Source organism: Drosophila persimilis, unplaced genomic scaffold (assembly GCF_003286085.1).
Source record: "Drosophila persimilis strain 14011-0111.01,24,50 unplaced genomic scaffold, DperRS2 tig00000700-arrow-arrow-pilon, whole genome shotgun sequence".
Taxonomy (NCBI): Eukaryota; Metazoa; Arthropoda; class Insecta; order Diptera; family Drosophilidae; genus Drosophila; species Drosophila persimilis.
The window spans coordinates 713,739-734,416 of NW_020825340.1; the positions used below are offsets into that span (position 1 = coordinate 713,739).

At 45.8% G+C, this 20,678-nt stretch overlaps 5 protein-coding genes across 5 annotated transcripts; all 5 read right to left on the bottom strand.

Annotated features, from left to right (window-relative positions):
- Positions 1–24: 24 nt before the first annotated feature.
- On the bottom strand, positions 25–2,875 carry LOC6601483 (transmembrane protease serine 9). The gene is made up of 3 exons (XM_026992119.1): positions 2,609–2,875; positions 2,002–2,551; positions 25–901 (listed from the first exon to the last, which is right to left on the bottom strand). The coding sequence occupies exons 1-3, from the start codon at positions 2,866–2,868 to the stop codon at positions 80–82; spliced, it is 1,632 nt and encodes a 543-aa protein (XP_026847920.1). The 5' UTR covers positions 2,869–2,875; the 3' UTR covers positions 25–79.
- A 1,376-nt stretch (positions 2,876–4,251) lies between these two features.
- Positions 4,252–5,234, bottom strand: LOC6601482 (serine protease 1). Its single transcript, XM_002026386.2, has 2 exons — positions 4,951–5,234; positions 4,252–4,880 (listed from the first exon to the last, which is right to left on the bottom strand). The coding sequence occupies exons 1-2, from the start codon at positions 5,208–5,210 to the stop codon at positions 4,316–4,318; spliced, it is 825 nt and encodes a 274-aa protein (XP_002026422.2). The 5' UTR covers positions 5,211–5,234; the 3' UTR covers positions 4,252–4,315.
- Positions 5,235–13,799: 8,565 nt separating this feature from the next.
- LOC6601481 (serine protease 1) lies at positions 13,800–14,697 on the bottom strand. Its single transcript, XM_002026385.1, has 2 exons — positions 14,438–14,697; positions 13,800–14,364 (listed from the first exon to the last, which is right to left on the bottom strand). The coding sequence occupies exons 1-2, from the start codon at positions 14,695–14,697 to the stop codon at positions 13,800–13,802; spliced, it is 825 nt and encodes a 274-aa protein (XP_002026421.1).
- Positions 14,698–16,448: 1,751 nt separating this feature from the next.
- Positions 16,449–17,416, bottom strand: LOC6601476 (serine protease 1). The gene is made up of 2 exons (XM_002026384.2): positions 17,142–17,416; positions 16,449–17,071 (listed from the first exon to the last, which is right to left on the bottom strand). Exons 1-2 carry the CDS (start codon positions 17,399–17,401, stop codon positions 16,507–16,509), a joined length of 825 nt encoding a protein of 274 aa, XP_002026420.1. The 5' UTR covers positions 17,402–17,416; the 3' UTR covers positions 16,449–16,506.
- Positions 17,417–18,468: 1,052 nt separating this feature from the next.
- Positions 18,469–19,826, bottom strand: LOC6601475 (brachyurin). Its single transcript, XM_002026383.2, has one exon. The coding sequence runs from the start codon at positions 19,768–19,770 to the stop codon at positions 18,820–18,822; it is 951 nt and encodes a 316-aa protein (XP_002026419.2). The 5' UTR covers positions 19,771–19,826; the 3' UTR covers positions 18,469–18,819.
- Positions 19,827–20,678: the final 852 nt, after the last annotated feature.

Sequence of the window (20,678 nt, forward strand, 5' to 3'; positions counted from 1 at the left end):
AGCATTTATTTAAGCGTTTCTTGATTGAAATGGGAATGCATTTAATGCTTTCTATTTTTATTCACAAGTCATTTATTGATTAGTAGGAAATGCCCGTGTGGTCACGGATCCAATCCAAGTATGAAGTGACGCGAGTCATGCCCTTCGGACTGTTCGACAGACAGCCAGCAGAAGAGCCAAAGGACACAATGGCCACCTGGCGATTGCCGTCGTGCAGGACCAGGGGACCACCGGAATCTCCACTGCAGGAGCCCTTGTTCTCGGGCGTGGCGATGCACACATGGTTGGGCGTGATGGTCGTGGTGCCGTAGTGGGCCTCGCACACGGAATTGTCGGCGATCTGAATGTCGACGCAGTTCAGGTAGTCGGCGACGCCGCTGGAGTCGGAGGTCTTCCCCCAGCCGGAGAGCAGGCCCCACCAGCCGTAGTAGTTGTTGTAGCGATCCTCGTAGCGGGGCAGCTCCACCTTGTTGACCAGCGACGAGAAGTCCACGTGCGGAGTGCGGATGAGGGAGATGTCATTGTTGATGGTCGTCGTGCTGTATGCCTCGTGCTGCACAATGTCCCCCTGTTGCACCACATGCGTGAACTGCGGCTGGTTGCGCCACACGGAGCCATAGGATATCTTCACAGAGCTGGCCCCGTGCGTGCAGTGGGCGGCAGTGAGGACCCACGTGTGGTCAATGATGGAGCCGCCGCAGAACCAGGATGCGCCGATTTCATTGCTAAAAACCAGGCTCACAATATACGGAACCTTGCCCTCGGTCGCCGGATAGCCCATGGTGATGCGTCCGTTCACATTCTTGCCCACGGGCATGTCCTTCACGGGCACGGCCTCCTCCAGGGCTGCCGCCAAGGCAATCCCCGCAATGATCAGAACTGCAAGCACTCTCATGTTAAACGAATATCATCACAATGGCGGTATTGAGGGGCTTATATAGGCGGCTTCCGAACCGGACCATATCATTGCCGCTGTTCAAAAGCATTCACCTCAAGTTAAGACTTAATTTACAATCCCCTCACCACCATCTGATAACTTTATTTGACCGTATATCAATGCACCTCAATTGTACAGAACGGCAATTTTTTTCCGGAATCCCAGACACACCCCATATTATCATGATTTCTCATATCTCTCCAGTTTAAAACAGAACTGGGACCTTTCTTATCGGTTGAATATTGTGGGTTTTCTATTTATTGGCCGCTCTACGGGGAATTCAAAATATATAGAATTCATAGAATGCATACTTTTTAAGCTAAGATTTTAAAAAGTACAAGTACCAATCGATTTTCCCTAAAATGTTGAATTAATAAGAAAACTTGCATTTTTAATATATATTTCATAATTTTAATAAATACACCTAAAATTTAAATTAAATTATTTTCATATTTAGATACAAAAATTGTTTCTAAATTAATGTATTTTTTTCAAAAGATTAAATATGGGTCAAATTTTAAAGTCCACTTAATACATTCGTGTTTATCTTAGACTTTACTATTTGTTTTATTTAATATTTACCGAATATTTCATTTAATAACGGCTGTGTTTCCATTTTCCATGCCATTTTGTGGTTGTGTAAAATCGTCTTTCTATGGAAACTGAACGGATCTTGTTCGGGAATGTCTTGATTTCTAAAACCCAATTTAGTTTATGGTTTTTATAGATGCCAGAACTAGCAGCTCATAATCGGGTTCGGTTTTTCTGAGTTACGTGTTCCAGAAATGGGGAAATCTATTCGTTTTCGTACCATTTCATATCCCTCAAATATTAATGCTATTGGAAACACTTAAAACTGAGCCAAACCTTTTCATTTCAGTCGAAGGTTCCTTTCGCAATAATGATTGAGAGAGAGAGAGATTGAATTAAATTTGTAGAACTTCTCTATCCAAGAATATAACAATTCATCCGTAAAATAATGATAATAGGCAATGGAGTACGGGATTTTTTCATGCATTTTATTTGATCGGAAGAATAACTTTCTAGAATTTCATTTAGCCAGAAATTCCAGTGTTCTGCGCGATCCAGTCCAGGTAGTAGGTGACACGGGTGAAGCCAGCGGGGGAGCCGACCTCGCAGCCAGAGCTGGAGCCGAAAGAGACGACACCAATCTGGGTGCCATCGAGGGCCAGGGGGCCGCCGGAGTCGCCGTTGCAGGTGGACACGCCGTTGTAGGTGCCAACGCAGATGACCCTATCGGTGACGATCAATGAGCCGAAGGTCTGCTCGCACAGGGAGTTGGCGATGACGGTGAGTTCGGCGTACTGCAGATGGCTGGCCACGGAGTTGGAGGCATCGGAGGTCTTGCCAAAGCCGGAGGCGACGGCGGTCTGGCCGGCATAAGTCGAGTAGCTGCTGGAGATGGCGGGCAGGGCAACCTTGTTGATGGCCGCGGTGAAGGCAACAGCCGGGGTCTTGATCAGCGAGATGTCGTTGCGCAGGATAATCGAGTTGTAGCTGGCGTGCTGGATGAAGTTCGAGCTAGTCACAGTCTGGGTCAACTTGGGGGCGGTGCGGACAGTAGCACCATAGCCGACGACCACAGAGGAGGCACTAAAGCAGGGCGAAATCGGTTAGTATTGGTTCCATGCGAATTCCTCGATCACTTACCCGCTGGTGCAGTGAGCAGCAGTGAGGACCCACTCGGCGGAAATGATGGAGCCACCGCAGAACCAGCCGCCGCTGTTGCTCGCAAAGTTAAGGGACACCTGGTAGGGGAACTGATTCTCCACAGCGTCCTTGCCGTTGGTGATGCGACCCTCGATCGATGGGCTCACAATTCTGTCACGGGGATGCACAGGCAACGTCTTGGGCAAGACGCCGGCGGAAGCGGTGGCCAGAGCCAGAGCGAGAACTACTAGAACTTTCATGTTTGTTTGATCGTTTAACGAATGATTACTCCATCGACTGGTTGCCCATTATATACCCATTCCCATGGCCCATTCCCATGGCCCATTGCCCATGGCCCCTTTGGTCTAATCAGGCTAGTCACCTGTCGTTTATTTCGATCATAAATTTGACCACCTAATCAGTGTGTCTTTGCACAGTTGCAGGATATTTTATCAGTTTGCAGATACGAGCACCGCGATGTCTGGAACTTTTAATCGTTCTGCATCTTAAGAGATTTGATGCGATTAAACGGACAGCGAATGCGAATGCGAGTGCCAGTATTCTAATCGCTCAGTGATCGACTCCGAACCTCTTTCCACGATCGAAGAATGTGCTAAAATAAGATTACAATTTATGACGGGGCTAAACAATTTGAAGTTTTTAATGAATCTCCTGATATCGATGTTTTTATGTTTTATTTCTTTCTCTTTTTTTTGAGCACTGAAAAGTATACAACAAAAGATGTCGGCATTTCTGTGGCAGTTTGTCTCAGTTTGTTTGCAATATACATTTTGATCCTTCATACATTTCATTGTATAACACTCTAAGTATCTTTGGTGATATTTCAATGATAATTCTTCAGATTTCTCAACTGAAAAACTGAAAGTGTTTTCTTGAAGCTTAACAGTGAGGAGGATTTTCTCTTCTCAGCTAGTTTCTTTAATCCTTTAACCCATTCAGATTATATACATATATACAGATATGGAGGGAAGGAGTATTTACAGTTCTTAGAGTTTTGGTTATACATATGTATATTGTGCTGGATTTTTTCTTAGTGTGTGTATGATGACTTGGTGTCTTCGATTTAGACTAGTGTTTTTTGGGGGAGGGTTAGTGGAAAAGAGTTTGCTCGTTTGTTGGTGCCAGTTAGAGGCTTTTGTGTGGAGGTCGGTTTGTTTGGATTTGATATGTCGGTTGTGGATTATACGTATGTGACTGGGCATCGAGATTATTATGATCTTAGGGAAGTGATTGGTAATTAGGTTTCTGATCGAGGAGGCCTAATAGGATTGATTATTGGAAGTCGGTTCAGATAGATTTTCGCTGGATAGTACCGATGAGTATAAAGGCGGCAATCCAATTTTTATAGTTGATGAATCGTTGCCCCGTGTTATTTCTTAGAAATATAATTAATGCTACTCGTAACTTAATTCCGATTCTATTGTGTGTATAATTGTTATTATGAAATTCTATAGAAGCGTATCAGAGTCTCTCAAGTGCTTTGATTAAATACAACAGCAGATAGAGGAAACTAAGATAAGAACTACAGAAGTATTCTATCTACTTATAATTACTCTAATCAACAAAAAGTCCCTAAAATATTGGTAACCCCTCCCCATTATCCCAAAACAAAATCCATCGTGTACATTTTATAGATTATAATCGGTTTTTTTTATTTTGGCAAAAAAAAGAGTGCTGCTGCTCTGCTTAGTAGGAGACTCCACTGTTGGACTGGATCCAGTCCAGGAAGCTGGTGACGCGGGAGAAGCCGGCTGGGGCGCCGGACTCGCAGCCAGCGCTCGAGACGAAGGAGGTGACGCCGATCAGGATGTTGGTGCTCTTCTGGACCAATGGGCCGCCAGAGTCGCCGTTGCAGGTGGAGATCTTGTTGGGGGTGGCAATGCAGATGACGCTGCCGGTGATGATCAGCGAGCCGTAGGTGTTCGCGCACACGGCGTTGGTCACAACGGTGAAGTCGCTGTACTGCAGGGTGTTGGTCACGGAGGTGGCAGCATCGGAGTCCTTGCCCCAGCCGGAAGCGATGGCGGTGTCGCCGGCATAGGTCGAGTAGCTGCTGGCAATGGAGGGCAGAGCCACCTTGTTGATGGCCGAGGTGAAGCTGACGGCAGGGGTCTTGATCAGGGAGATGTCGTTCCTCAGGACAACGCTGTTGTAGCTGGCGTGCTGCACAAAGCCGGAGCTGGAGACGGTCTGGGTGAGCTTGGCGTTGGTGCGAACAGTGGCGCCGTAGTAGATGGTCACATCAGAGGCACTAAAGAAAGCCAGTAGGATCTTTTGTCAGAGTGCTCTAGCAGGCTGGAGAGAGAAAGAGTTTTCCTTACCCGCTGGTGCAGTGAGCAGCTGTGAGCACCCAGGAGTTGTCGATGATGGATCCACCGCACCACCAGCTGCCGCTGGAGCTGCCAAAGCTTAGTCCCACCTGGTAGGGGAACTGTCCCTCCGAGGCGGCCTGGCCGTTGGTGATACGACCCTCGATCGAGGGCACCACCGGCAGGTCACGGGGATGCACAGGCAGAACCTGGGGCAGCAGGCCGGCGGAGGCGGAGGCCAAAGCCAGAGCGAAGACTACGAGCACTTTCATGATGATCGAATGAATGTCCACCAACTGACCAAACGGTTCTTTTTATATAAATCGCTTATCAGAGTGCCCTGCCCGTGGCCTGCCGGGCCGTGCCGTGCCTCTTGTGTTTTGACCAAGTCATTTCTGTTTATTTCGAACGTTTGATTTTTTTGTTTTCTTCTTTTTTTTTTGGCGCTTATCGGCGCGCGTGAATTGTGGCTTTTTAACTCGAAAAACATAAGCAGCATACGCCTGCCATTTTTCTATCTCCCGCTTTCTACGGAAAGGATGTACATATGTATGTATGCACACTCAGAGAAAACAGCCCTCAGAATCAAATATTTACACTTAAATTTAAAAATGTATACCAATAGATTTGCGGCGAGAGTGTACTTGTTTTCACTTACATTTTGACCTCAAACTGAAAATATTTAAACAAAATATTATCCATATTTAAATTAAATATTTTTAAATATATTTAAAATTTAAAGTACTTTTTTTTGCATATTTAAAAAAAATATATTTCATATATAAATTATAAAATTGTCCCCTATGTTTGCATTGAAAACCCGAATATTTAACTCAAACATGAGTGTTTTTCTTTTAGCTATGCCACTTTTCTTTCAGTGTAGTTCTGGTTATCATTTGAGAGATATTGGCATTATCAGCAGGGCTTTCTATTTGGCCTATTTGGTATCTCCGGCTATCGTTCACCTCCACCAACGGCCTATTGTTGTTTTTTCTGTGATTGTGGGAAATCTATTAGATTACTTAGTGGATACACCGCAGGCTTTCAATTAAACGCACTCGAAGAAATCAAAAGGCGGCAGACGTCTAGCACTCCGCCCTGCCACTCGTGATAAGGCGAAGATTTCTTATAAATGACGACAATGCTTTGCGCAGATATTTATCAATGGAGCGGAACGAACGGGTGACTTTTGAGCTTTATTTTTAGGTGTGGGAAAATCCCACTTCAATGAAATCATTCTATTCGAAAATCGAATTATTAAATTTGCAAAAATATAATTTTACAACCAGAACGACTTAGCGATTGTGTTTGGCCCGAATTGAGATTTACACCCCCACTCTCAGTGCCACTCTTTCGAGTGGCAGAAATTCCCAGCGATTATCTTAAATCATATTAACCATACGCAATGGTGTCCGACAAAAGCTGCCAAGTCATTTGGGGGCGGGGGCAAGGGATAGAGGGCCATAGTTGAATCTGGGAAAATTGAAATCAAATCGCCTTACGTGATGGGAATGCCCAAGGAAATGCCCTGCCCGGGTCTCGGACTTTCGGGGGACATTAGCACATAAAAACAATTCATTGCCTTTCATGCTGACACATGTAGTTGTTGCCCGCCTGTGTGGGGCATGTGGCATGTGGCATGTGGCATGTCCTTGTGCGTGTCTGGGCCATAAATGCTAAGCGGGATTCGTATGTGGCCGAAACTAAAATAGATTTCTGTCCTGAAGATTGCTTCTATTCTTGGAAAGGAAATGGAAAATAGTTGGTTTCCCATTTAATTAGAAGATAACATTTATCCTGCGGCTTTCCTCCCACAGATATCTTTAATCCCTTGCATTAACTGCACTTTATTGATTTTTTTTCTCTCTGCCTTTTTATGGTTGCTCCTTTCGCTGATTGCGAAAAAATGGTCCGCCCTTTGTCTCTGTCTCTTGGGGGAAAAAACAAAAGAAACTAATTTTCTTGAAATATTTGCTCTCATTGTTGTTCAAGCACAACCTTAAAGTCCAACCAAAAGGGAAGGAATAGAGAGAAAAGGAAACGCAAGGAAAGGAAAGGAAAGGGTAGACTAGAGAGCACTTTAAATTGCTCGACAGTTGATATATACCACTCGTTCGTATTATATATATTACGTATACGTAATGCGCTTACTCAACACACACGCTTATTAGACGCATATCCTGCTCTCCACGGAGTCCGGCGACCCAGAGCAACAGCCTCGACTGGACATTGTTGTCCACACACGAAACAGAGAGAGACAGAGCGAGGGGGTAATCGAGTATCCAGTTGCGTAGATGGCGATATCCTTTCGCAGGAAACAGTCCCAGATTCGTCAAGAGCTACGCCTCTGGCCTTAAGTTGAGATATATATATATATATATATATATATATATATATGTATACGAAACGAAGGCATTTCCAAATGTCCCCCAGCGTGCGCTCTCCTTTGACGATGGAGACGACGATGACAAACAAGATTGCAGCAATAAAATTTCGACAAGTGAACAGCAAATGATAAACGAAGCAGCAGCTTGGGATAAAAAGTGGCAGTGGAAGGTGGTGGAAGGGAGCAGGAGCAGGAGCAGGAGCAGGACTTGGACGTGGAGAAACACTTGAGCACTGCTGCTGGTCCCCACACAATTCGAGGCAACAATCTAATGTGAGCCGCATCGATTACGCTCCACGGACATGGCATTTCACTGCCACTCCTCGGACCCTTCCTCTCCTCTCCTCTTCTCGCCACTCCTCTTCTCTCCGCTGTATGTTTTTTGGCTGCCATTACATTGTGTATTATTTGGCTCAAATGGAAAACTCTGTTCAGTTTTTCTGTCTTTTTGTTGTCGTTGCTGTGAGCGTGTGTTAAATTGTCATGAAAATGTCGCAGGGCCTGCGGTACGGTCCACTTCATAGTTGACCAAAATTAATGACAACTGTCTGCTACAGCTGACCTGCCGCTCCTGCTCCTGCTGCTGCTCCTGCTCCTCCTGCCTCCCTTTTCGGTTGATGACTTATCACATGGTCCATGTCTATTTCCTGCTATAATTCAAATTGCTTTTGGCTGAGGAGGCTGCCTTGGAGAGCCTTCGGAGGTTGTCAACAGCAGCCGCCTCATTAATCATCCCTCCTGGGATATGCCTTTGCGTATGAGTAATGCGTTTGTCCGAGTCACCTCCTCTTGGCCGGAACTTATCGCCTATCACAGCCCTCCCAAGATGTTACCAACTCTACTCCGCAAAGTTGACTATTTTTTTTTCCTCAAACGAAATGCAATTTGTTGCTGCACATAGGTACGATAGACGGATGAATGGTGGTTGCATGCCCCCTCCTACAAGAGTTTCCTGGCACTTGGTCAAAGTTTTTGTGTTGTTGTGTTGTTGTGTTGCAGTTTGTCAACTCGTTTTTAATGCGCGATGTATTGAAAAAGTTTGATTAGGGAAGCAGCTGGTTGTCTGGATAAACTCCCCAACAAACTGCTACCTGAGTGCAATTTTCAACAGGAAAAAACTTGATAAACAGAGGGAAAGAGAGGGAAGGAGAGGGGGCCGCTGTATCGATCCCACCAATCTTCAGTTACTCCGGATAGCTGTCAATATCCAAGAGACAAATCCCCTCCCCAAGTGGCCAGCATTCAGTTTTATGTCCAGGGATCAAACTAAGTTATTATATATGGATATATTATACGAGGATATGGTCCCTCAGTCGTCTTCTATGGCTGTGCAAATATTTGCGGGAAGTGCACGAGGACATTTTCCCAAGATTTTCTATCAATACGCTGGCGCTTGGCTTTTGCATATGAGAAGGCCTGCTTCTGCTTCAGCTTCTGCTACAGCTACTGCTGTTCCTTCGAAATATATAAATATAAATTCCTGCCATGCAAACAAATCCTTTTCGATAGATTGCTTCTGGCTAGCCTTTTTTTTTGCCTCCCCTCAACCCCACCCGTTGGATTTTATTACGAGAATATTGTGTGCAAGTGCCAAGGATTTTTGTCTACTACGACAATTGGATTTTGTGCGGCATAAGATTTGGGGGGATTTCCCGAGGCAAGCACCAGAAACGTGTCCCCCCAGTACGCGGTGGCACTTGTCTGCTTATTGGCATAGGCATTGGAGCATCCGAAAATGATTCCGTGATACTGCTACGAGTATTCCTTTTGTTCCGTCCATCAATATTGCAACTTTTCTTTTGTGTAGCTCTTGTCTGTTGTCTGTTGTCTGACATTGGCGGCGGCGGCGGCGGCGGCGGGGCTTTTCATGCTGATTCTGATGCTGAATCTGAAGCTGAATCTGAATCTCCAATTTGAATGCAGTCTGGTCTGATGTTCGCTCAACGGGTAAGCAGAGCAGTCTTTTTATTCCATAGCAAAAATCTCCTCCTTTGTTGGGGACTTCATTAATGCCAGTTCTCGTGTATCGTATATTTTGTTGAAATATTTCCCCTGTTCAACTTAATATAATGGAAGGATGCCTGTTGTTGTTGTGCGCCGGAAAATATATAACTACTCATCAAATTTTAGCATGCAAATATTTATATACACGTCCCATAGAATGAATGAATTTCTGGAGCAGAATGGAATGCTTTATGGCTTATAAACATTTTTTGTTTGCCAATATGTATTTTGTTTCTTTCACAGAAAAAGAGATTCTGTGCGGCTGAGCCCCATGTGCGCTCTGCGCTCTGCTTTTGTTGTAATTTCGGTTTATTGTTTTCTATATATTTTTCTGCTTGAACGCACTAAAAGCTACTCGGAATGCCAGTCAACCAGTCCATCCATACAGCCATCCCAGCCATCCATCCAATCCACCTTTCTCCGTGTCCCTGCTCTGCTCCTCCTCGATGGGAGCAGCATTTGTTTGCTTTATGTCTTTATTTTTGTGCCCTGCCCCCTGCCCTTGCCCCTGTCCCAGCCCTTGCAAGAGGAGCCAAAGTATTACGGATATTATTTTTTGCTCTACTCTCGAGCTGTTGTTTTTGTTCTTTCACTTTTTTTTTTTTACAGAGAGTGATGGCTGCCACCGTGCCCCTATAGGAGTGATGGGATTTTTGGTGAGTGCTCTCTGAGCGGCTTTGCATATGCGTGTGTGTGTGTGTGTGTGCCATCTACTTGAGAGCCAGACAGGAGAGAAAACCCCCGAAATGTTTCAATTATTACTGCCCCGAACTCCCGTACAAGTATTTATATCCTGTGGGTACACCTACAATACAAAATATACAACATACAATATACAAGAGTATATTTATATATATATGTATATGTAGAATGAAGTAAGCCATTAACTTTTCCTGTCAATCAATTGTCACTCCCAAATCGCAAAAGGAGGAAGAAGGCAAAAACCTAAAAACAAAAGGCACAAGACCATGACAAGACACTTTGGTGCCATGCGAAATGGAATGAAATTAAGAGAAAAGCAAGAATTCTATATATATATATACGTACGTATAATAGAATACATGTAGATGAAATGGTAGACTTGAAAATGCTCTAACCAAATGATAAATGACAATAGGTAGATGGAAGGAAAGTAATTTAACGAACATTTGTACATCATTTCGGAGCATCCAAATGATATATGATAGGGCTTGTACCTGTAAGTAATCCAAAAAAGCAAAGAACATACTATATATGATTGCTTTTGGCCTCAGTAAATCATATACTTTCTTTGACATTTTCTTTTAGATGGCACCAAATGATATATGGGGACATTCAGGTACATATGTACATATGTATACAAATACAATATTGAAAGACACAGGCAAAAGTTATGCCATTCCTTGGACTCAAAGTGAATCATATCCTTTATCTGTTGAGATGATTTCAGAGAGCATCCACTTTGGAGCAGAACAAGTATTACCACTCAATCAGTAGCAAAAACAGTAGCCAGAAAAAGTCTTTGTCTTTGTCTAGCAAAAAAAAAGCGGCGAACTTTTGCCGTCAAGTCATTGTTGTAGAAGAAGGGCGAACTCTGTTTTGCTGGCAAGGAATGGGTTTCCCGTTTCCCGTTTCCCGTGGAGTGGTGTGTTGAGTGCGGAGTGGAGGAGTGGAGGAGTGGAAGAGCCACCGGCAGACAAGCCCGAACCAGAACTCGAGCCCGAACCCGAACGCCAGACCAAGAGAGAGGCAAAGCAAACCAAAGTGTTGTTTGGATTTCATTATACAATTATCTTGTTACCAGAAATAATGGTGTCGAGCCGGGCAACATGCCAAAAGCATTCAATGAGCTTGATGCGTTCTTCCTTCTACCCTCTCAGTCCTCTCCATGCGAGTTTGTGTTTTTGTGTGCGGGGATTGTCTGTCAGTCAGTCAACCCTCATACGTGGAATGTGTGTGTGTGTGTTTGCCGGAAGTTGAGCGCGTTAGGAAAAGCAGGAAGTCATTAGCCAAAAAAAAGCAACAATACTCTGGTGATGGCGGCTACTGCCGGGGAGGGGATCCGGGTATTTGGGTATTTGGGTATTCGGGGAGTAGAGAGAGAGAGAGTAATGCGATAAATAAATGAAAATGTTTGAGTTAAATGAATTAAGTGTACGATACGCGGAGCGGCGAGCGGTGGAGGTCTCTCTTTTCTAGACTGGTTAGCACAGGGGGGGATGGTAGATGGTGGATGGTGGATGGTAGATGGTAGATGGTGGCTTTTTGTTAGAAACACTTTCTGTGTTGGCCTGTCATTCTCTCACCGAAGAGAAGTGCTGAAGCAATCGTAATTGCCGGGCACTTAATTAGCCGAACATCGCTTAAAGTGTCACAGAATCAACAAAGGGTTAAGTGTATGCCAGTCAAAGTTTCCACTTCCGACAGCTCTAATGTTGCTGGTCATTCAGTGGATACATATCATATGTGTATGATTAGGACTAAAGCCAAAGATCAGAGATCCTAGAGGTCCCCAAATATCGTATATACTCGCACAAGCTGACTCGCACTCGTCTGGCTTTCATTCAGGTTTTTTTTTCATGCCTTTTCACTCCACTTAATTAAGTATGTGGACCCCCCCCCCCCCCACCCCCAACCAAAAACCCTTAATTAAGTTGATTGCTTTGAATCGACTGGAATTTATTAGCCAGGATTGCGTTTGTTGACTCTCCAGTCAAATGGCTCTGCCACACAGACAGACACACACACACACACACACACACAGACACACAGGGGGAGCCTCCTCCCTCACATTGGTTGGGGGTGGCATGGCATAATTGATGAGCCGACAGTTTGTTAATTGATTTCGCTCTGTGATTAGTACTTTAGTACCGAAATCCGAATTGATTTTATCAAGAAATGGAACTAAATATTTAATTGTGGGACCTCCTCTGTGCTCAGTGGAAGTGGGTCAGTAGCCAGCAGACAGGAGCCAGCAGCCAGGAGCAGTCCCAAAGGTGCCAGGAGACAAATAACCAAATTAAAGTGCATCCATATGCAGTGCCACAGCCACAGCCACAGCTACAGACAGAACTAGAACTAGAACTCTGTGTGGCACTGTCTGGTGTCTGTGTCCGCAGGCTGGCCAAATATTTTGCCAATAAAATGAATCGTAGAAAACTGCTTGACCAAGTGACTGTCATGGCTTTGGCTTTGGCTTTGGCTTTGGCCCCTAACCACAGGAACGAAGTCCATCTCAATCAGAGCAGAGCAATGAAGTTTGTGGCCAAGAAAAAAGGAGAAACGAACATTCAAGCGTTCAATCAGAGAGCCATGAAACTGGCTCCAAAGTGGATTTTAAACACGAGGAAAAACTTTCTCCATAAACACACGCCGGACCATTTCAAAAAAGTTGACATTTTAACTAACTTTGGACCTTCACATATACCCCACACTTATCCCACTCTTATCTTCTATGTAGAACTGGAGCCTTTAGTTATGTATGATATTTTGTCATATCTAAACCACAAAATACGAATGCTCGTACTCGCACTCGCACTCGCACTCGTACGATAGCTGGAAACTTTTTTGTGCTGTCATAAATTTCCGCAATGCAAACATTTATCAGAATGGCTATGGGATTCCCAGAACCTCAGCGTTGCGAGTGTGTCCTCATCCTGGCATCCTTCCTCTGCCTTCACTGACGGACCTTATATGTTTCGGGATGCCAGTATCTGCTGCTTCTGTTTCTGGGACTCTCTCAGTTTCAGTTTCTGTTTCTGTTTCTGGTTTCTGTCATTTGGGTCGTGTGTTGAGTAAATGCTTTTTATTCCGACCGCAGGACCAGATGGTCTCTGCGTTTCGCAGAGCGACCACCTGATATCCTACCCCCAGCATCTGCGCTGCTGCCTTTCCTCGGAGAACTCATGTGGCATGTGTGTGTGTGTGTGTGTGTGGCATGCACTGAGAAAATCATTGGAAAATAAGAGCTGAATGACTCTTTAAAGTCTGCCTGTAAAATGTTTAACTTTTCCCATTTATTTAAATTTCTTGTAATAACTTAAGTGCTGACATATTGTCGCCTTGCCACGCCTCCATTCTCCATTCTCCATCTCCATTCTCTCTCGTTTGCTTTACTTTCACTTGCGGCGAAACTTTTTTCCTTTATTTATTTTCGGCCCCCAAGTTTTTCCCGCTTTTATTGTGTCGCTGCGAAAATTTAATGAATTTTAATGAAAACTTATGTGCCGAATGCCGAGAGAGTGTCTTGCATGTGGCGCCCCGTAACATCCTGGCCCTGCCACGGCCCCTCCCCCATTTGCATGACAAAACACTTGCAATTGTCGTTTAATGTCAATTTAAACTTTTCATGTGCCCATTGGAATTCATTGGAGCTGCTCCAGACTGAAGGAAAACGCAGATGGTGACAGCCATTCGTTGGTAATCTTTTCTATATTTATGCGAAGCTCAAGTCCTTCATTGACTGCTCCTCCTCCAGGTTCAGGCTCTGGTTTCAGTAGGAGATGCCAGTGTTGGTCTTGATCCAGTCCAAGTAGCTGGTCAGACGGCTGAAGGCCACTGGATAGCCCTTCTGGCAGCCGGCGACAGCGCCGAAGGAGGTAAGACCAACCTGGACCTTGGAGGACTCGAGCACCAGAGGGCCGCCGGAGTCGCCGTTGCAGGTGGACACACCGTTGGGGGTGGACACACAGATGTTGGAGGCGGTAACAATGGAGGTTCCGTAGGTGTTGGCGCACACGGAATTGGTGATGACAGTCAGCTTGGCCCACTGCAGGTTGTTGGTGACAGCGGTGGCCGAATCGGAGGTGAGACCCCAGCCAGAGGCGATTACAGAGGAGCCGGCGTAAGTGGAGTAGGAGTTGGCGATGGCTGGGATCTGAACTGGCTGGATCTTGGTGCTGTACGAGGTGACGGGGATCTTGATCAGAGAGATGTCGTTGCGCAGGTTGGCGCTGTTCCAGCCAGAGTGGATGAGGATCTGGGAGCTGGCGACGGTGTGGGTGACCTCAGCGGAGGTACGAACGGTGGCACCCAGGTAGACAGTCACGGACTGGACACTGAAAGCGGAAGGGAGGAGAATGATGAGTACTGGGATCCTCAGCGATCCTGGGGGGAGGAGGAGGCACTTACCCGTCGGTACAGTGAGCAGCAGTGAGCACCCACTGGTTGCCGATCAGAGAGCCACCGCACCAGGCGCTGGACGATGCGCTCAGCTTAAGGGATAGTCCCACCTGGTAGGGGAACTGGCCGGTGGTGGCAGTGGTTCCTCCGGTAATGCGACCCTCAATGCTATCCTGGACGGGCATCACGCGGCTGCGTGCCACCAGCTGTGGCTCGGGGAAAGCCGAAGCCGAAGCGATCGCCAAGGCAAGAATGATCAGGAACTTCATGATGATATTGTTGCGTGTTTAGTTAAAGGAACTCAACTGATCTTCCATGGCTCCACACGACTCTTTTATAGAAGCACACCCCGTGTGGTCCGTGATTGGTTTGGATTTTATAAATAGAGTTCCTTCGATTAGATTTGCACGTTTCGAAGACATCATCGGACCAAAGTCGGTGCGTTATCTCAGCAGAAGATTGATCTAAACTTTAGGAACGGGACCGATAAATATTGCTCTAGTTTATAGGTCCAGGTTGGTCTTACCTCCTTCGACGCTGTCGAAGGCCACCGGCTGCCGGTGGCCTTCAGCCGTCTGACCAGCTACTTGGACTGGATCAAGACCAACACTGGCATCTCCTACTAAATTTGGAGGAGAAGTCGAATGACTTCAATTTCGCATAAATATAAAAAGATAACCAAAATCTTCTCTCACTCTTTCCTCTAATGAAACTCCAATGAATTTTAAATGGATCCAAATTGATGATATATACGATAAACGGGATAGAAACTCTGTTCCGAAGTTGATGTACTTATGAAGACCGACCATCAGTCCCCTACACTAACAAATATCAATCTATCGCTATCAAAAAGCGTATAGTGATCCGATTCGCACATGTTCGAAGTACGAATCACAATGGGAGAGGTGCAGAAAGAGAGTGAGAAAGCGATAGGGGGGAGTAGATTCGGGATATGAAAATGAGAGAGACGGAAAATACGACGTGGAAGTGGGAGAATCATCTAAAACGGGAAATGTTCCTTTTTATACCCGATACTCAAAAATGAGTATAGGGGTATATTATATTTGTGGTGAAAGTGGATGTTTGTAACGTCCAGAAAGAAGCGATTACGACCGCGTAAAGTATATATATTCTTGATCAGCACCAATAGTCAAGTCGATAGAGCCATGTCTGTCTGTCCGTCCCTATGAGCGCCACGACATTTTGTATCCAGACTTTTGTGATATGTCACTTTTAAAAGCGTATTTCAAAACTTCACCCCGCCCCCTTCCGCCTCCACAAAGGACGCAAGTCTGTTGCTTCCACAATTTCAAAGAAACGAGAAAGCCAAAAACGCAGAATCATAGAAAATGACTATATTTTCTAGACTGCAGAATCTTAACTAGATCGTATCATTATTATAGCTAGAATGAAGAAAAAATGTTCATTCTCTCTCGCTCTGTCTCTCTCTTCCACACACGTTTTATGGTCGACGTCTAGATCTGACGCCTAGATGCAAACTTCGGTCATATCCCACTGGATAAAGTGTATCTAAAATTTCAACCTACGCGAAACGAAAAATCATTTTGCATTCAAAATTCTAAAGATACTGTTAAAGGGGTTTTGATAAATAATGATCTTATCGTATTGAATTGAATATCGTTTGAATGCGGTGTGATCATCATAGTCAGACTGAAAAAGAAACATTTCCCATTGTGGATGATTCTCCCACTTCCATGTCGTGCTTTCCGTCTCTCTCATTTTGATATCCCGAATCTACACGTGTGCTAACCACCCCTATCTCTTTCTGTAGCTCTCTCCCATTGTGATTCGTACTTCGAACATGTGCGAATCGGATCACTATACGCTTTTTGATAGCGATAGATTGATATTTGTTAATGTAGAGACTGATCGTCGGTCTTCATAGGTACACATATCAACTTCTGAACAGAGTTTCTATCCCATTTATCGTATATAATTCATCAATTTGGATCCATTTGAAATTCATTGGAGTTTCATTGGAGGAAAGAGTGAGAGAAGATTTTGTTTTTCTTTTTATATTTATGCGAAATTGAAGTCATTCGACTTCTCCTCCAAATTTAGTAGGAGATGCCAGTGTTGGTCTTGATCCAGTCCAAGTAGCTGGTCAGGCGAGTGAAGGCAGCGGGGTAGCCCTTCTGGCAGCCGGCAGCAGCGCCGAAGGAGGTAAGACCAACCTGGACCTTGGAGGACTCGAGCACCAGTGGGCCGCCGGAGTCGCCGTTGCAGGTGGACACACCGTTGGGGGTGGACACACAGATGTTGGAGGCGGTAACAATGGAGGTTCCGTAGGTGTTGGCGCACACGGAATTGGTGATGACAGTCAGCTTGGCCCACTGCAGGTTGTTGGTCACACCGGTAGCGGAGTCGGAAATCTTGCCCCAGCCGGAGGCGATCACGGAATCACCGGCGTAAGTGGAGTAGGAGCTGGCGATGGCTGGGATCTTGGCGGCCTGGATCTTGGTGCTGTACGAGGTGACGGGGATCTTGATCAGAGAGATGTCGTTGCGCAGGTTGGCGCTGTTCCAGCCAGAGTGGATGATGATCTGGGAGCTGGCGACGGTGTGGGTGACCTCAGCGGAGGTACGGACGGTGGCACCCAGGTAGACAGTCACGGACTGGACACTGAAAGCGGAAGGGAGGAGAATGATGAGTACTGGGATCCTCAGCAATCCTGAGAGGAGGAGGCACTTACCCGTCGGTACAGTGAGCAGCAGTGAGCACCCACTGGTTGCCGATCAGAGAGCCACCGCACCAGGCGCTGGAGAGAGCGCTCAGCTTAAGGGATAGTCCCACCTGGTAGGGGAACTGGCCGGTGGTGGCAGCGGATCCTCCGGTAATGCGACCCTCGATGCTATCCTGGACGGGCATCACGCGGTTGCGGGACACCAGCTCGGGCTCGGGGAAAGCCGAAGCCGAAGCGATAGCCAAAGCCAGAATGATCAGGAATTTCATGATGATATTGTTGCGTGTTCAGTTAAAGGAACTCAACTGATCTTCCATGGCAGAGTGTGGGTCTTTTATAGCACCCTTAGTTGGGCGAATCGAGCCCCGTCTCCCGATTAGGTTGCATTTCACAAATAGAGCTCCTTCGATTAGATATGACACTACCGACGCGCAGACATCATCAGTTCTCAGTGCGCTATCTTCGGAGATTTGTGCGGAAGATATCGATTGGCGATTAAGCGAAACTTCGGGCATGCGGCCCCAAAATGACTCTCGTATTTTTCGCCGAGCTGTTTGGCAGAAGTCCGGGAGGGAATTAAGGGATATCTGAATTCCCATCTAATCTGAGATAGGACCTGCTCCAGGTGGGATCTTTGCCTGTCTACTAATTAATTTGATTAATTTTTAAAAATATCTTTGAATTAGCAAGGGTTTGCTTTGCTTTGTTCAGCTCTAGACGTGTCGCGGTGACGTCTTCTCTGCGTATCGGACTTTTTCAGAGGTGGTTCTGTTCTGACCAACTATCTTATCTGTTCGCCCTCTTAGGAGCGTAGAGGGTGCCTAAGCTTGTGGTTCCTGTGGTTGTTTACTTTGGACTTTGCTGAAGGTCAAGGGGTGCGTGGGTGTGTATGGCAGAAGGGTTGCTCTAGACCTAAGCCTTAAATCCCCATAGATCAGCTCCCGATTGATGTGCGCTGTATTTTCGGAAGCTTCTTTTGACTTGTGCGCGATTTCACAATCTAAATTCCAAATTAATCAATCAATGATTGTGTATATAAAGTACGGGAGTGCATTGTCTCTCTCTCTCTCTGTGTCTCTCTCTTTTTTGTTTATAAATCAAAAGTACAGTTGTTCTTGCGACCGCAAAAACCCACCGCAACCCTCATGTCCGACAATTGCCGCGTGATTTGCCGACGTGCATTGCCATTTCCTAGAGGCGTGTCGACCAGCCGCAGAGCTGCGGTTAATGGCCCATTCAGATGGCCAATTAAAGACGATTAGCCCCAATATACGTACAAAAAAAGGAACCACAGTACTCGCAATAAAAACAATCAAAAACGAAGAGACAGGTTCAATTTCAACATTGAATTCATTGGAATTTCATTCATCAGAATGCTTCTTTATTGGCCCCCTTTATTGGGTTGTATTCTTACTGCCAAATTGGCTACAGAAATTCTGATGTTATTGTTATTTATCCGATACAATTTCCATTCCACTCAAAGGGCGAAAAGCAGCCCCCTTGTACTCGTAAAAAATACCATTTTCACCTAACCAAAGAGAGGTCTCCCTCCGGTCCACTGCTGGCTGCTGACTCCATTTCATTGTGTGGCTTTCTGCTGCTCAAATTGGTTTTATTGTCTGTCTGGTCCGCCCGCTCGACTATATTGTTTAGCAATTAATGGCCGACAATTAGGCGTTAATTGCATTTAGTTGGTCATTCCCGTTTGCTGTCGGATCCATGGCAAATATGCGGTTATCCTGGTGTAGACAGTCGGGGCACCCAGCTCACAGCCCCCAATGCTCCCGAACGAGGTTACTCCAATCAGGTAGCTGACATTGTGCCACTGGTAGACCAGGGGGCCTCCGGAATCGCCCTGGCAGGCGCCACGTCCGCCCCGTCCATCGGTGCACAGGTGTCGCCGCGTGCTAACCAATCCGGGCAGGAAGGAGCACATGCATCGCTCCTGGTCGAGCACCTCCACATCCAGATAGTGGAGCAGTCGGGTTCTTTCCACGGCCGAGTCCCCTAAGCTGCCCCAGCCCGAAACGGTAGCTGGCTGCCCCTCAACGAACTTTTGTTGCATAAAATCCCCCGCCAGGGCGATGGTTTGCACTCGGTCTGAGGGGATGGCCTTCCTGGGCAGGCGAATCAATGCCAGATCATTGTATGCCCCGAAGCCCAAGTATCCCGGATAGACCCTGAAATCCTGGTGCGACACGAGAAACTCTTCTGCGGCCCCTCCCCTTTCAGCCAACTGAATGACCCCCAGATAAACCCTGGCACTGACGGCATCCGTCAGGCAATGGGCAGCCGTCAAAACGAACTGGAGAGTGACGAGGGAGCCCCCACACTGTATGAGATCGCCATTACTCAGTTGCACGATGATACCCACTTGATGGGGGAACATTCCTCCGTCGGCCAGCTCTCCGCCAGCGATGCGAGTGCTCACTGGAGATGTGTCCTTCTTCTTCTCCTCAAACTTCTCGCAGAGAATGCGATACTGCTCGTAGCCAATCTGCCAGCGACGCTCCATGATCGTCTCATCGTCTGAGGTGTCATCGTCTTCCCTCTGATCTTTCCAGGCCTGCGATTGCGATAGCCCTCCCATTAAGATTAATAACAGAAGGAGTGCTGAAATCGACTGGTGATTCTCCATCTATTACGAGTACGAGTTGGAGTACGAGTACGAGTATATATGAACGTGGAGTGTGTCCGTCTGAGTGGGTCCTCCACATGGAGTACATAGATGGTTTTTGTTCGTTTCTATTGAGTTTTATAGTCGGGAGCGCGTCAGCGTCTTTGGTCTGTGACGGCACGTGTCTGTATCCCCAGTCTGTTAATTGAATTTTCTTGGGTTCCCATTGCAAATTATATACGTGGCAGCAGCAGCAGCAGCAGATGTTTGGCATTCAGTTCTTCAAGCATCCATGTAATTGCCGCACGTTTTGGCGATTATGTTGCTTAGGTTAGGCCTTCGACAGCTCCACCACCATCGGCAGCACTCCACTCCACTCCACTCCATTCCATTCATTCTGCTAACTGCAGCTCCCTTAATTGCTTTCGACTCATTCATTTAGCCGGCTTTCAATTGCATGATGTTCTGTTGGCAGTCTTTACTACCGGGTCTTTACTACCACCGACTACCTTTTTATCAGAGCTTTGATTATTATTTATTTGATTTACTGTCTATACGAGTATGTGTACATATGTTTTTTTTTTTCATTTTGCCATGTGAATCGCCCATTGATAGTGTACCCGGAGGTAGCCAAAGGCACGATATCGTTCTGTCATTCAGTTTTATAACGATCGTAAATGAACTTTCAAGTGTTTTTCCCTTTAATATGCTATTTATTTAATTGGAGATTAGAATGTTTGTAGAACTCTAAGGCTGGTTCCGTGAACTGGGGGAACCTTCGGCAACTACCTTTGAGTTATTGTATAGAGACTTATTAGCAAAATATCTAAATATATATTTTTTTGATTATATGTACATATTTTTGCTACTTATCCTTAAATAATGATTCTTATCCCGAATTATCAGCTTTCTAACTTCAGGAAAAAAAG

Bases quoted from the DNA above. Each gene is read 5' to 3' on its own strand.
- LOC6601483 (XM_026992119.1), bottom strand. From the start codon at position 2,868: ATGAAAGTTCTAGTAGTTCTCGCTCTGGCTCTGGCCACCGCTTCCGCC. The intron at 2,552-2,608 runs GTAAGTGATCGA...GCCCTGCTTTAG, and splicing joins GCTGCTCACTGCACCAGCGG to TGCCTCCTCTGTGGTCGTCG. The intron at 902-2,001 runs TCTGGCTAAATG...TGATGATATTCG, and splicing joins TCGCGCAGAACACTGGAATT to TTTAACATGAGAGTGCTTGC.
- LOC6601482 (XM_002026386.2), bottom strand. From the start codon at position 5,210: ATGAAAGTGCTCGTAGTCTTCGCTCTGGCTTTGGCCTCCGCCTCCGCC. The intron at 4,881-4,950 runs GTAAGGAAAACT...GGCTTTCTTTAG, and splicing joins GCTGCTCACTGCACCAGCGG to TGCCTCTGATGTGACCATCT.
- LOC6601481 (XM_002026385.1), bottom strand. From the start codon at position 14,697: ATGAAGTTCCTGATCATTCTTGCCTTGGCGATCGCTTCGGCTTCGGCT. The intron at 14,365-14,437 runs GTAAGTGCCTCC...TTCCGCTTTCAG, and splicing joins GCTGCTCACTGTACCGACGG to TGTCCAGTCCGTGACTGTCT.
- LOC6601476 (XM_002026384.2), bottom strand. From the start codon at position 17,401: ATGAAATTCCTGATCATTCTGGCTTTGGCTATCGCTTCGGCTTCGGCT. The intron at 17,072-17,141 runs GTAAGTGCCTCC...TTCCGCTTTCAG, and splicing joins GCTGCTCACTGTACCGACGG to TGTCCAGTCCGTGACTGTCT.
- LOC6601475 (XM_002026383.2), bottom strand. From the start codon at position 19,770: ATGGAGAATCACCAGTCGATTTCAGCACTCCTTCTGTTATTAATCTTA.